The sequence below is a fragment of the Delphinapterus leucas genome, chromosome 15, assembly GCF_059928025.1.
Source record: "Delphinapterus leucas isolate spDelLeu-1000000601 "Yukka" chromosome 15, BTC_Dleu_Yukka2, whole genome shotgun sequence".
Classification (NCBI taxonomy): domain Eukaryota; kingdom Metazoa; phylum Chordata; class Mammalia; order Artiodactyla; family Monodontidae; genus Delphinapterus; species Delphinapterus leucas.
The window spans coordinates 17,462,228-17,477,800 of record NC_143143.1 but is presented as its reverse complement, the minus strand read 5'-3'; the positions used below and the strand labels follow the sequence as shown (position 1 = coordinate 17,477,800).

General features: G+C 52.4%; 1 protein-coding gene across 2 annotated transcripts in view; it reads right to left on the bottom strand.

Moving 5' to 3' along the window:
• GTF3C1 (general transcription factor IIIC subunit 1) overlaps nucleotides 1-15,573 on the bottom strand; it is a 72,325-nt gene that overhangs the window by 29,118 nt on the left and 27,634 nt on the right. The window contains exons 8-17 of one of the 2 annotated variants that reach the window (XM_089895987.1): nucleotides 14,599-14,714; nucleotides 13,250-13,559; nucleotides 12,259-12,473; nucleotides 9,513-9,649; nucleotides 7,659-7,812; nucleotides 4,678-4,781; nucleotides 3,517-3,701; nucleotides 1,771-2,025; nucleotides 1,424-1,503; nucleotides 80-177 (exon numbers count right to left, since the gene is read on the bottom strand). In XM_089895987.1, the coding sequence (XP_089752113.1) occupies nucleotides 80-177; nucleotides 1,424-1,503; nucleotides 1,771-2,025; nucleotides 3,517-3,701; nucleotides 4,678-4,781; nucleotides 7,659-7,812; nucleotides 9,513-9,649; nucleotides 12,259-12,473; nucleotides 13,250-13,559; nucleotides 14,599-14,714 (1,654 nt within the window). Of the gene's footprint in view, nucleotides 1-79; nucleotides 178-1,357; nucleotides 1,504-1,770; nucleotides 2,026-3,516; nucleotides 3,702-4,677; nucleotides 4,782-7,658; nucleotides 7,813-9,512; nucleotides 9,650-12,258; nucleotides 12,474-13,249; nucleotides 13,560-14,598; nucleotides 14,715-15,573 lie in introns of both variants that reach the window. The other variant, XM_022588456.3, reaches the window with a different exon arrangement.

Here is a 15,573-nt window from a genome sequence, read left to right as displayed (position 1 = left end):
TCAACGATTACTCAGAAGCGTAACTCCAAGGGGCCTACCAGGACCCTCGGCCGCCCTGAGTCGGCTGCAGGGACCTCACCTCTTGTACAGAAGCTGTTGCCGGATGGGCCTGGGGAGAAAGCGGATCAGCGTGTGCTTCTTCAGAGGGTCGTTCAGAAACTCCTCGAGGTTGTCCACCTGAGAGGTGATTTTCAGGCTCAGCTCACCCTCAAGGACAGGGTGAATTGCAAGAATTGTGAAAAAAACACCACTACTTTCCAGGCTGTGGTCTCGCTGAATCTGGCCATCCGTCCCACGGGAAGAGAGCCCCCTCTTGCCTGTCACTCCAAACCCCCCACATTTCTCAGTCCTGACGCCCCTCCCCTCCAACCCATCCGCCACACTTCCGGGTACAGGAAACAGGTGGCCTCATTCCCTGCTGGTGGGCATGCAAAGTACTAAAACATTTCTGGGGGACAATAGGGGAATATATTTATTCATATTTTAAAAATTTAAAAAGGATGAAGGATGCTTATTGCCTTCAAAGCCAGGGATTCCACTTCTATCCTTAGCCCAAGATGAAAAATTTTGGAGCTGCCCACAAATACATCTGACAAAAAGTATTCATCAACATGTCACTACACCACCAGGAAACTGGAGCTTAAATGTCCAAAAATAGAGTAGTGGTTAAAATACATTAGGGTACATGCATAAGAAGGAATACTATGGATTTACTTAATATCAAGGTAAAGCGACGATGTGGGAAATACAATACATTGTTCGGTGGAAAGAACAGATCATAAAAGAGTGAATACAGTATGGTCTCAATTCAGTTTTTTTTAAAAAGGAAGACCTCACATATATACACATGCATTACATACAAACATGGCACAGGAAGAAAAAGACTAGAAGAAAATGCACCAAAAACACTAGCAGTGATACCTCTGAGTGATGAAGTTATAGCATTTCTATGGTAATTTCTATTTCTTCCTTTTTCTGTATTTACCAAATTTGTAAAAATATATTTTATTGCTATACCATAATTGTCTGTCTTTTGACTGATCTAGAAGAACAAGTCTTTGAAATATTTCCCTTGACTCACCATCTATCCATCCATCCACCTAATCTATTCTGTCTGCCTTTCTCTTTCTTTCTTTCTTTGTCTATCTATCTATCTATCTAGCGAGCCTATCTATCTATCTACCTATCTAGCCTCTCTCTCTCTATCTATCTACCTACCTACCTATCTATCTATTGAGCCACCCAGGCAGCCAGCCAGCCAGGCAACTGCAAGCATTTTCTCTTGACAGGTGAGTGCAGGCCCTCTGGTATGGAGCTGAGGGACCAGCCCCTGAGAAAGCCTGGGAGTCATCAGTACCTTGTAGCTGACTTGCACAATCTGGGTGAAGATGGAGAGGGGCAGGCAGAGAAGAATGTCACTGACCAGAGCCCAGCCGAAGCCAAAGTCCTTGTGGACTGGGACGGGAGGGATGTAGCGCGTCCACGAGGCTTCATCCACGTACACTGGGAGAAAACAGGGGTCAGTCCTGAGACAGGGTCCCCGGTCATGATGCTGGTATCGCCTCCCAGTAGGTCTTGGTTCCCTCTCACCACGAACTAGGGCAACACCCTCCTTGTCAGGCAGGAAGCCCGGAGGCTCAGGACGCTTGGATTATGTCTTTGTTTGGATCAGGGCAATAGGGGACTCAGCCGGTTCAGGTCCTAAGGACAAGGAACCACCATGACTCCCCTCTGGACCCCACTGGGGCCTGCCTGCCCAGGGCATCTCACCGGTCTCCGTGGAGAGCTCCACTTCACCCTCCCGGGTGGCTCCATCCTGGGTGTCCTGGGGTGGGGCGTCCAAGGAGGCCTCCAAGTTGCTCCCGGAGGAGGATGGGGCTCCCGTCCTCCTTTCGCTGCTGAAGCCCGGCTTCTCCACCGTGTCCTTGGCAGGGTGCCCATAGATCAGGTACCACAGAAACATGTGGATCACCCGCAGGCGAGGCATTTTGGGCAGAAACCCTAGAGAACGCCCAAGTCCAGGAACTGGGGCAAGAAAGGAGGGCGATGCTTGAAAATCCCAGATTCAATTGAGTTCAATTCATTCAAAAACTATTGAGTGCCACTGCATCCCAGGGGCCAGGGAGACGGCAAATGTTTTCACCCTCACGGGACTCACTTTCTAGCGGGAAAGGGCAGACAGTAACAAACTACCGAAGACAGTACGTCAGATGGAGAGAGCTGATGCAGAGAATAAAGCAAGGCAGGCAGAGGAGGGCTATAATTCTACAGAGGACTGGAAGGTCTCACTGGGGAGAGGCCTTAAGGGACATCCTCGAGCTGGTGAGGGAGCGGACCATGCAGACACCTGGGCGACATGCCCCCCAGGGCGAATGCAAGAAGCCTGAGACGGGGGTGTGCCTGGCACAATCGAGGAAGGGCCGGTTGGCCCGAGTGACGGGGTGGAGCAAGGAAGGAGGAGTGCGCAGGAGGTGAGCCGGAGTGTAAAAGGGCAGGGGGCCACCACGACAGACCCCAGCAAGAGGACCTGAGGCTGACGGGGACTGTGCAAAACATCCCAGAATCGAGGTTCTTCTAAACAGCTTATTTCTTTGACACAAAGTGCTCCTTGACTTTCCCCAGCGAGAGGAGACAGGTGAGAGCCAAGGGAGGCATAGGAACAGGGTGGCGAGGGCAAGGGACCGCAGGGCCCCTCCTCTGCTGTCAGGCCTGGACCGCGCAAAGAGCTCCCGGCTGCCTCTTGCCCACTCAGGTGCACGTGCTACTCCACTGCGCCGCCTCGTGCGCAGGTTTCTCCCTCCATCTGTACTTTCTAACTGTGACACCTTAAGAGTCTGGGCCAAATCCCTGTGCCCGGAGCCCTCAGCAAGGGAAGTCACACAAATGACCTCCCCTGCTCAGAATCCCCGGGTTGCCGGGTCCCCCACCAGGACGTTTCTGCCTGACAGCAGTCTGTGAGCCGTCACCATCGTCCTCCTCCTCCAGCTGCATGCTGTGACCAGAAACTACAACTACACCTCAACTACGAAGGCCCGGCCGTGGGCACCGGCCCAACACAAGCTGACGTCAGAGCAGCTTGGTGTGGGGTGAGGGGAGAGCGCCCTGTTTGAGATCTGCATCCCAGAAAATTAGATGAATGCTCAAACCCATCAGTGGCTGTAACTACCAGAGGCTTGTGGGCTCAGGAAAGGCAGAGATTTTTCTGTGGTTTACAGAATGTTCCAGCCCAAGGGTATTCAGCAGAAAGAGTTAATCTTCGTGAACAATTCCTCAGGTTGGGACTTGGCATAATTTCACCTGGGCCTCACAACAGCCTTGTGAGGTACTCCGGGCAAGAATCACCCCCATTTTACAGACAGGAAAACTGATGCTGGCACGTGACCAGCCCCCCACGACCCCAGCTGTTGATTCAGACCTGACTCTCTGCCTGCAGCCCAGGGCTCGGATGTGCAACACCAAGTGACTCAGAAGACCAAATGAAACACAAACAGACCCTGACAAGAAGCTGCTTTTTACCTACAACAGGGTGATAGTTTTTCAGCTGGGTTATGCCCATTTTCTCATCAGTCTTCTTCACCCGTCCGCTTTCTACTTTAGAGGAAGCATTCAGCTGAGAGTCTCCTGATCCTCTTGGGCCCCCTTTTCCTTGACTTTCTTCTTCAGCTTCCCCTTGAGGCACTGGAGGCTGGGGCGCTTTAACCCTGAAGTTCAAATATAAGATGTTAGAAAACCAAGGGCTGAGAAAAGACAGGGTCTGTCCTCAAGAATTTGGCCCTGGGGTTTCAAATCAACTGCCTGTAGGGGCCAAACAGGTGATGTAAACGGATTAAATGTGTCGGGGCACTGGACATTTGGGGGTGACCTGGCCAGTGGACCCCCACCTACGGGGCAGCTCCTACCTCACGAGAAGGGCTGCCCAATGTGCTGGGACCGCTGACACTTTCATCGATGCCAGAAATCAGGAATTTGACATGAAATTAACTGGTAACTGATTCAAAGCCCCTGTGGCCAAGGCATGGCAGGCCACACAAACCAACATCTGCGAGCCCAGGCGCCACCTCTAATTTAAACCCAACTGAGAACGTTCTCCCACTGAGCTTTCTGCCAGTCCATTAGGTGGTTTATGAACAAAATGAGAGAAGACCTCAGAAAGGCAACCACAATCGTTCTTATAAACTATGCAAGTCTCACATGTCATAGGGCCTATGACTTAGAGCACTCTGTCCACACTCTATTAGAGAGCATAGAATTAAGAATGTTAGCAGAGGGGAACTCTGCTCATTGTTCTCTAACAGCCCAAATGGGAAAAGAATTTGAACAAGAATAGATACGTGTATAACTTTATACACACACACACACACACACACACACATACACACACACACACGTATAACCTGAAAGTAACAATATTGTTAACCAACTATGCCCCAATATACAATAAAAATTAAAAAAAGAAAAAAAAAGAAAAAAAAAGAAGAATGTTAGGATTTTTTTCCTCTTAAAGAATCCAGAAATTGATTCTTTTTGAGGCTAGGGGATCATGAACCATAAACCCCAAACCAGTGACCTCACTGATCTCACAAAAGTATGAATAAAGGGCTTTTGTGGAAACTGCTTCAGGTTGGAACACAAACCGAGGCAGCGTCACTGTGAATCCCCGTGGGAGCTGCCACTTGCCTGTTGGCTGTGCTTGAATTGGACATCCGGAAACGAACCTGCTCGATGGCACTTCTCACGAGAGGGTCGTTCTGGTCCATGGACGGGTGCACCACCAGATCCACCTATGGAGAGAGGTCGGGGGTCCCAAAGGGCTGGGGAGGTGCCAGGGGAGACTTAGTTCCACAACTCGGTTCCCTGGTGGAACCCTGGTTATACCTGCCGTCACTGACATTTCCAAAAGGCAGTTATGAAACAGGAAGTAAAACGCTAAACAGTGTGCCCTTACAGTTTCTGGCATCAAGATCCCTCAAGTGCCCAAGCCAGAAAGCTCAAGTGCCCAAGCCAGAAAGCTCCGCCATCCGTAATGTGCCAGCTGGGCTGTCATGGCCCACTGGTCCCAGCTGCTACCTGAGGGGCTGCTCCCGACACCCCATCCTGCTAGCTGAGCATTTCCCACAGCCGCTCGGGAATCCCGAGGGCTTCCATCTGGAAGAGGTCAGCGGCTTTCATTAATCTCCCCTTGCTGGGAGTGCCATCGGGGGACTCCTGCCAGCTGTGCCTCTAAACAAAGTGACAGAGGATCTAGGGCTGCCTTCTTCGTTTTAGCTGTTCCAAGGTGCTGAGCAGCAGATGGGGGTGTGAGGCCTGGGCCCCAGGAGACAGCAAGGTAAGGTTTTCTAAACAAGTAACTCTGGCCAGCAGGCTTCAATGCCCAAAATGGCCTGAAGAGGGTGGGTCACGGGGGACAGGTGGCCACGCCTGGACAGCGACTCCGAAGGCCACACAAGGCTCCATCTCTTCTGCTCCTCACTTGGGAAATGGAGACCCCTCCCTGCTGCCCTGCCAACTGCTTTCGTGGTTTTGTGAGGTTCAAATGAGATACAGTTAGGTAACACCTCAGAGAATCTATAAGCCAGGAGCAAATACAAAGCATTCCTAGCTCCCCACTTTCCACAGCCAAACGGCTGGGCCAACTTCCCAAGAGTCCGATGGACAGGGCAGGACGCAGGAGCAACGGCAAAAGGCGGGTGCTGGACACAGCAACTCCAGCCAGCATGGCTCCAGCAGATCGGCGGGAGCCAGCCACCAGCGCACGCTCTGGGTGCCAGAGAAACTGAAGCTTACTCTGGAGGCAGAGGTACAATACGGCGGCCCTTCCAGCTGGCAAATGGGCGATGACAGTGGTAACCCCCTGGCAAGAGGCCCCCAGCACTGGGACACTGATCGACCCTCAGTGTTCACCTGGGACACTCACTCCTCATCCCCACCTCTTGCCCACTCCCTCTGGTACCACCGATGGATAGGCGACCAAATAGGCATGGGGGGGGTGCTTCCCTGGTGGCACAGTGGTGGAGAGTCCGCCTGCCGATGCAGGGGATGCGGGTTTGTGCCCCGGTTCGGGAGGATCCCACGTGCCGCGGAGCGGCTGGGCCCGTGAGCCATGGCCGCTGAGCCTGCGCTCCGCAACGGGAGGGGCCACAACAGTGAGAGGCCCGCGTACCACAAAAACAAAAACAAAAACAAATAGGCATGGGGGACACGGCAGATGTCCATATGTCCACATAAACACAGTTTCTCTCCACTCCTAGGCTGGGGGAGATTTCATTCCCCTGCTCTCAGTTACTGCCTGAGGAGGCTGCACGTCGGAAAGACCTGCTCTGTGAACACCAACAGAAATCAGAGGCATTGCTGCTGACCGGCTGGGCTGTTGTCCCCCAGGGAGAGAGGTCAGCACCAGGACCTCCTGCCACGCTCAGGGGGACGAGAGGCAGGCAGCCTGGGGAAGGGAGAGGGGCGATGTCAAGGGGACCCACAGCAGATATAACAACTGATGAGCTGCCCAACTTGGGATGGTAGAAACAGAGCTTTTTAAGTCATTTTCTGGTACTGCTCTATGTCTCTCAAATTTCAAAGGTCTCAAAAAAATAAAATAAAGTAAAAAAGACCAGAAATGACCTTGCCACCTTATTAAGAAAACAAAACATCAAAGCAGAGCTTTCTTAAGGCAGAGATTTAAAACGTAGTCAGAAGAAAGGGCAGGAAATTACAAATGCCTATTCCGCAGCACCATTCCCTTTGGTCCCAACGCCCAGCCGGGTATCTCAAATGACTCTGACCCTGAAAAATTTATGCCTTAGAATATGTGCAAAGCCACTGAGCTGCAGTTGCTATGGGAATGGCCCCAAACTTTAAACTTTACAGAAACAGATACATTGGGAAAGAAGAGATCCACTGTCCTCATTGGACGACCCGGCAGTGCATGCTAATTGAATCGCTGACATCATTTCCTCTGGGATGTGTTGCTGCAGATTTCGGTGGCTAATGTTTTTGCTGCTTAGTCTAAATTTTCCACCTTAATTTATTTATTTTTGGCCGCATTGGGTCTTCGTTGCTGTGCTCGAGCTTTCTCTAGTTTTGGCGAGCGGGGACTACTCTTTGTTGTGGTGCATGGCCTTCTCATTGCGGTGGCTTCTCTTGTTGCAGGGCACAGGCTCTGGGCGCATGGGCTTCAGTAGTTGTGGCTCACGGGCTCTAGAGCACAGGCTCAGTAGTTATGGTGCACGGGCTTAGCTGCTCTGTGGCATGTGGGATCTTCCCGGACCAGGGCTCGAACCCGTGTCCCCTGCATTGGCAGGCGGATTCTTAACCACTGTGCCACCAGGGAAAGCCCCAAATTTTCCACCTTCTAAATGTTGCTTCATTTCTCCCAGTGCTAGTTAGCTGAACCTGGATATGCCTCCATTACCATCCTCTCCTTCAAGGCTGGCTGTGGGGCAGGACACCTGCCTTGGGCTGCACAGGCTGCTCTACAATCCAAGCAGGTTATTCCTCTTTTCTGTTTCCCGCTTCCACAGGAAGTGGAGATAATCCCTGTTGCCCCAGTGAGGAGGCATAATGGGAAATTCCGAACTATCGGCAACAAAGGAACAACCGAGGGACAAGGATGTGGGAAACTGGGTAAGAAAACACCCGGCACGCGCAGTGGTCTGTGTGGTTACCTTCTTCTTGATGCCGTCTTGAATGACTGTCGTCCGATACAGCCTCAGAAGGCCTTCCTCGGACAGGTTCCGCACCAAGCGCACGATGGACTTCTTGCAGCACTTGGTGGACACACCTTCTTGCTTCTCCTGATCCATGATCATCTTCTGAATCCTGCAGCGTCACAGAATAAGCCGTTAATATTCCCAGTCTCACCAGGGAAGGCCTTTCTAGACTCAGGCAACCGACACCTGCCTAATGGGATCCAGCAGAAAGTAGGGGAGAATTAAAGGGTGTTTCACCACTGAAAGGATGACTTCTTAAGATGGCAAAGATCATCTCTCTTTGTGATAAATGAGTTAGCTAAAGACAAGCCACCATTCACAGCAGCTTCACGTTCTGAGCCTTTCACCAGGAACTAAAGAGATTACATGAGTCAAGACAACGATGGTGGAGAAACTGAGCTCCGTGATATAAATCTGTCTTCACTGAGTCTCCATGCTAATTCAACATCCAGCTAAGGAATGTTCCAGTTTACCACCGTTGACACCCTCAGATCTGAAGCTCTTTTGACTCCTCTCCTCACGTATCTTCTCTCTAGATGTTACTGAGTCACTATGGTGATGTTTCTGTATCACTACTCATAGAATGGCAGGTCCAGAAGGGATATTAGGAGCACCTAGCTCCATCTCACCTGCACAGAAGAGGAGGCCCAGGCAGCAGTATCCACAGGCGGTCTCCCCATCCCCTAGTTAGAGAACTCACATCCTTGACTCAAGGGTAAGGCTCCTTCCAATCGAGTGGCTTTGACCTTGGCTGCCCAGAAGCCCAAGGATGCCTCCGAGGACGTGGTGGTAACAGTGGGTTAGAAGGACCAAAACAGGGAGCAGAGCCTCCACTGCACCCTGGACACAGAAGCTCCACATGTGTCCCCCGTTTTTTTTTTCTTTTTAATAGATCTTTATTGGAGTATAACTGCTTCACAATACCGTGTTAGTTTCTGTTGCACAACAAAGCGAATCAGCCACATGCACACACGTGTCCCCATATCCCCTCCCTCCCACCCTCCCTATCCCACCCCTCTAGGTCATCGCAAAGCACTGAGCCGATCTCCCTGTGCTATGCGGCTGCTTCCCAGCAGCCAACTATTTTACATTCGGTAGTGTATATAAGTCGATGCTACTCTCACTTCGCTCCAGCTTCGCCCTCCCACCCCATGTCCTCAAGTCCATTTTCTATGTCTTCCTCTTTATTCCTGTCCTGCCCCTAGGTTCTTCAGAACCGTTTTTTTTTTTTTTTTGATTCCATGTATATGCGTTAGCATACGGTATTTGTTTTTCTCTTTCTGACTTACTTCACTCTGTTCGACAGACTCTAGGTCCATCCACCTCACTACAAATAACTCAATTTTGTTTCTTTTTATGGCTGAGCAATATTCCATTGTATATAGGTGCCACATCTTCTTTATCCATTCACAGTCCCTTTTGTTTTTGTTTTCATAAAAGATTTCCGTTTGAACAAAAGGCTCCCTGGAGAATTAATAACAATGTTTCTAAGCTGATGCTATTAGCTGCCTCCGTTTCCTCTCACCCCTTCCTGAGCACCAAATTCCTAAAGAAGGAACAAGGCAGATGCACTTTCCCCGTGACCTCTGTTTCCTGCTCCATCATTCTCTCCCTGTCAAGTGTATGGATATTCCTCCATGTCTACACTTTTCAAATCACACAGACTGCAAATCCTTTCTACCACAAAGGGCTCCTATGAGAATCTATACAGCAGAAGAGAGATGCAAATGCCTCTAAGTCATTTCTGTGGATGGTGATTGATGTGGGATTTACTACTAATGCAAGACAGACAGACAGACTACTCCTTACGTGAATAAGCTCTCGATTAAGCGGAGGTTGGTGACAGCCTCTATGATCAGATTCCTGCGTTTCAGCAGTCGGTAAGTCTCATGGGGTTTGTCTTGGCCTGGGCCGTGCTTCCCAGGCTTCTGGGAACTGCCACTCTCCTAGAACAGGGACCAAAAGCATGAGAAAACTATGGACTCAGCAAGGTTTGGGGGCCAGGCAACCACTCCTGCCGGTACGCTTTCCCTCTTTATGGAATTTCTACGCCATATTTCAAGAAGCAAAGTCAAGAGGATTACTGCCCCCATAGGATCCCACTACCCCACTATTTCAGTGCTTTGTAACGGCACAGACATCTGCCAGCAGAGGATCCCAGAACTTTATGAAGATCAGCTGGTTTCAGCACAGAAAGCAGAGGCATCTACTCCAGCCCTTCCCGGGGAAGGGGGCTGCATCCACTCAATCTTTACTTGGTTCTTCCGCAGTGGAAGGGAGGAAATGCACAGACGGAGGGCCGACCCCCTGCCGTCACCCTATGGGGCTTCTTCATCCAGAACTCTCAACCACCTCACTGTTATGGTCCCCATTTTACGCAAGAGGAAACCAGGGCTCAGGCGAAACCACCATACTGGGTCCCGGGGTGTGAACGTGCGCCAGGACGCGCTTCTGCCTCCGCCTCAGGGAAGCCACGGGCAGCCTCTCTGGGAACATTAGGGAGATGCAGAGGCAGGCTTCCGATGCATCAGGATGAGTGGCGAGTGAATGACGGAGAGGAGAGTGGACGGGTGCCCTCCCCCACCCCTTCTGCGACGCCCTCTTCTCTCTTCGTGGTTCTTTTTAGCTTCTGAATCTGAACCTGTTCCATCTGCCTTTGGATCAAAGATGCTGAAGCCCAAACATGCACCCTGAAGGGAAAGGACATCCCAACCCTAACAAACTCCTGGCCAATCACTCAGCATAATTCAGGGCCACCTTGCGGTCCCATGGCCAGTCTTGCTGGATGCCCTCCTTGCTTGGAGAAGCGCTTCCAGAGAATAAGAACACGCTTGAGGAGGCGCCTTGGGCCGGGGTCCCATCACTTCCCTGCTGGCAGCGGTGCTCTGGAAGAGGCTCGGTTCTTTCCTGAAGGGGGCGGGGCTCGAGGGGCGAAAGAGTCACAGATCCAAGGGGCCCAAGAGTGGCAGAAAGACTTTGGTTCTCTCTTGCGTTTCAAAGCAAACATTTTGGAGGAGAACCACATGAGAAAATCTGCCTGCTTTCCACGGTGCTGCTGCAGAGCAAAGTGAACACACGCTTCACCAAGGACCTCCAGACAGGACAGTTCACACCCCTCTTCTCAGCAAGTGGGCAAAAAGAAGGACAGGGTTCTGCCATTACTCTGGGGACAGATTTCTAAGAGGAAGAGAAAGAGCTGAGCTAGAAGGAGCTGAGCTAGGAAGCTAGCAGCAGGACTGGCAGGGCCTGGAGGGAGTGTGTTGCTGGGGACACATGGACCTGATGAGGAGGTGCAAAGTGGGTGGCAGGGTCAGGATGGCAGGGAAAACCTTCAGGAACTTGCTGGGATCTGCCTGCCGGCAGTTGCTTCAGGTGGAAACAAGACCAATCATGACTTGATAAAGAGCCATGGCATCCAATGATAGGATACAGCTAGAAGGTTCTAGAAAATTCCATAGAAAATCTCCCCCACCCCATGCTCCATCACTCCTGCTGTAGGGATAGAACCCAAGCTCAGGCTTCCACACCGGAAACGGAGAAGCAGGGCAGGGTGGGAACTCCACGCCCACGGGTTCCACTCTCCATTCTGTCATTAACTGAGCAGGCAAGTCCCTCAGGCCCCAGAGGCTCTGCTCGCCTCCTCCTGACCACAGCTGGCTTTCATCTTACAGGGTTGCTGTGAAGCCGGAACCAAACAGCAGCAACAGTGTCAAAGGCACCCCGATCCCAAGTCTGTTCTGTGCTGGGCAACTGAGGCACCCCTGGCCATATGTGAGGCACCTTCCAGCGACCAAGGACAGCACTGAGTGAACTGAATCACATGATGACAAAGGCATTCCTGTGTCAACTGCCTTTTAATCCTTCTAATTACACTGAAGAAAAAGTATTGGTGTGAGTCTACTGTCTTTAACACTGTGAAGTAGAACACTGTCCGACCAGAATGGACGAAGGAGGTTTTGTTTTTATCAGATCTATTTTACGATCACCTTCTTTTTAATGCAAATGATATTGGCTTTTCATCTAAAGCAGGGTTTTTCAACCTCAGCACTGCTGACACTTCGGGCTGGATAACTCTGCTGTGGTTTACCCTGCCTAGTCTGGGACATTTAACAGCATCCCTGGCCTCTGCCTACAAGATGCCATTAGCACCCTCTCCCCGATGTGACAATGAAAAACATCTCCAGACATTGCCACATGTCCCCCGGGGGGCAAAATCGGGCCAGAGTGAGAACCACTGATTTAAAGTAGCCATACACATTTTTCCTTCAAAATAAATTTCAGTAGAAAGAGTACGTTGTTGGAAATTTTAAAACCCTGTAAATAATGTGCAGGTGATTTCTGCTAAGGGGGGCTGCGCGAAGGTGGTGTGTCAACGCGCATTGCGCTCCTACCGTAGAGGCCCCCCCACCCACACGGCCTGAGCATGTGGCACTTTTACTATTATTGATTTTGTTGTTTTTGTTGCTGTGATTCTTAAGCACAGAAAAGCCAAGGCTGACATCCACCTGCCACAGGCCCCTTCCTAGAGGAAACGCCCTCCCCCGTGGGCACTCACCTTTGGGTTTTCAAGCCTGACCTCTTCTATCACGGCTATGTCGCCGCTGTGACTCTCCATGCAGTGGGAGCCCAAGGACACGCTGGGGTCTGAGGAGCTGCTGGTGTCCAGGAGGTTGTCCCCCCTGAAAGAGCTCTGACAGGCTCTCTCAGCAGCTCCCAGGGAGGAAGACGGATGCTTCTTCAATGGGTGAAGGCTGATGACTTTCCACCCCCCTGCAGTGGAGGACAGGCGTAGAACGGATGAACCGCGGTCACAGCAGGGGGAAAGCGAGAGGGGCACTTCTGCTCAGCTGCCGGACCAGAGCCGCACAGGCCAAAGGAGTCCATGTGGTCAGTTTAAGACGAGGGAAGTGGACCAGCAAGCAGCGAGCCGCACCCTCCTGACCCCGACCCCGACCCCCGATGTGCAAATCTGTCATCAGCACCAACCTCCACATGTTTTAAGAAAAGTCTTCCATAACTAAACTAAAACCCCAAGGGCTTCTTACAGATTGTTGGAGGGAAGGGGATAGAGGAAGTTTAGGGAATTCCATCCCTTTAATAGTCAAAACATAACAAACAAAACATTTGCCAAGGGGACTTCCCTGCTGGGGCAGTGGGTAAGACTCTGCGCTCCCAATTCAGGGGGCCCAGGTTCGATCCCTGGTCAGGGAACTAGATCCCACATGCATGCCACAACTAAGGGGCCCACGAGCCGCAACTAAAAGGAGCCCCAGCACAACCAAATAAAAGCAAAACAAACAAAACATCTGCCAAGGAGAAATGACTTGCCAGCAGCCTGGAGACAGACCACACAAGCATCTCCCAAGCTTACGATTATGTGATGCACGAGACACCAACAGGTCCCTAGTTAGGGCAGCACCAAGGCCATCCTCAGGTGTCTGCTGGGCTGAACGTCCCCAGAGCCAGGAGGGATAGGCAGTGGCTCAGACTGAGGGCGCGCACCCCCCTGCCCAACCCCCTACCCCCCGCCCCGAGCACGCCCCTACCCTTGGTCGAGGTGGAGTGGTGAGGCTGAGTCCTGAGACTGCCGTTCGAGAAGGACCTCGAGTCCCGCTGTGATCCTCTGCCTCTCCTCCTGCCGCCGCTGCCCTCCTCCTCGCTGTCTGACTCGGAGAGGAAAGCGTCCTCGCCCTCGGGCAGCAGGGACTCTTCCTGCACCGAGGCCAGGCTCACGGTGGTCAGCAGCTCGCTCCGTGCCTTCTCCCTCTCGTACTGCCGGCTCAGGTCGCTCTCCTCCGCAAACACGCAGGAGATGTACTTGGTGGTTCGCTGCCGTCCTTCGTCCTCCATGAAGCCCTGGAGGGGATGAGATGTGTCTAAGACACTGCAGAGGATGCCGGGACACCCAGGCGTTCGGGTGACCGGGCTTCTGCGGTGACTATTTCCTTGTCATTCCCACGTTCCCCCATGTCTCCTCCACACCTCACGCCTGGGCCCCAGCTCAGCCCCTCGTGGGTCCTCCCGTCTCGCCATCCCTCAGGTTCTGCTTCCACAGGAAGCAATCCTGACTGTGTGTCTGCTCTAGGAGACTGTGAGCTCCCCGCTGGGCAGGGCCCTAACCTGGCCTTCCGCAAACCCCCGGGGCCTGGCACAGGACGGGGCCTACGAGAGACGCTCAATGAGCAGAACTCGATGGCTCCTAACTGTCGTCACAGACTCGGAGTCGGGGCCTTGAGGTCACCAGCTCCATTCGGCCACTGCCGTGGGGCGTGGTGGTGAAGCTGTCACTCAGCCGCTCCCCTTTGTCTTCTACAACAGGGGAAAGGGACTTTCTGCCCTTAATGGCAGAAGGAGTGACACCTCCCAGGTACCAACCACACGCCAAGGACAGTGCTAAGTGCTGCACAGTCATTAGCTCAACTGTCACGCTGCTTTCCAGCGAAAGGGCCAAGAAGCTGGCAAGCAGGGAGCGAAGCACAACGGGCTGAGATAGCAGGTCTGGGTGCTGACTTGGTGCCCCCAGGACCCAGGCAAGGAACGTAAATGAGAAGGAGGGCCGGGCTGGGACTGAGGCCTGGGGGGTGCCCGCTTTGTCTCTGGGCGCCGTCGGAGGCGCCACCTCAGCTGACACCCCACGCGCGAGTGGGGGGCCTGCTCCCTGGGCTGGAGCATCTCCTGCTGACTTTTCAATGCTGATAACTCATTCAATTTTCAAAAAGCGAAACCCAACAAAATCCACGGTGGGGGAGGGGTGGGGCACACTTGTGGGCTGCGTTCAGCACTCCCGCCCTCCCTGGCAGCCAAGACGGAAGGCTGGCCTGGGCTCCCGATGTCCAAGACAGCCCTCAGAGCCACGCCGTGTGCACACGCGAAGACAACGAACTCACGCTGTTACCTTGACCACTTTGAATCTCTGAAGGAGGCGGCACAGCATTCTGGCTTCCAGCTTTCCCACGTTCATAGCCACTCGGATTTCAGCTTGGGAAATGCCTTTCGTGCCTCGACGCTCAACTGTGTGAAACAATACACTTGAACCCCAGCCTCCACCACGGAGCCTTTCTGCACAGGTCAGGTCCGTTCCCAGACATTTCAATGCGGGGAGACCGGCAAACAGAGTAAGACACCTGCCTCCTCCCACCCTCCCCCTCCCCCTCCCAAGGCTCTGACCACTCGACTCATTGCTCATTTTTAAGCGCTCGCTATCTGACTCTTCCACGCCAAAGCAATCAACGCCTGACCCACTGAGCTCCAGGGACGCTGCTTTATCCTGCAGCAGGACGTGTGCTTCCACATGAGCGAACTTTCTCAGTGAAATTCAGCTGAGCCTTTTAAGAAGCACCGAAGGAATGTTTAAGGAAGAACATCTTCCCGTCCTTCTCGGTAGACTCGGAGGCACTACGGACACCGATTATTGCCTTATCCCGTAACAGCTGCCGGCCAGCAGGGGCCACAGAAGGAAATAATGCTATTTGGCCCCGTAATAAATGACCGATAGGCAACTGTGCTCTGTTACTTGCTCTGTCTGGTGTGTCAGCTCCTGCCCTGCTACACACTGTGCTATTACTGTATCTTCCTCGAATGAGTCCTTTCAAATGTTCTCGGACTACTCGGGGGTTGGGAACTCCAGGAAGGAGCCTGGTGGGGTGGCGGTGGGCGGGAGTCCCTCCAGTAAAATACTACAGGGCAGACTTCAGGGCAACACTCTTGGACCGTTCAGAAAGAGCTTCCCCTTTATTTCCTGATGTGGCATACACTTGAGGCCGCCAGGCAAAACCGATCTGGATAAAGGCAGTTTTGCTGTATTGTCCATGCACAAAAATAAACAGCAGAATGGAAAGAGGTGACTAGAATGTGTTCCTATGTTAAACTA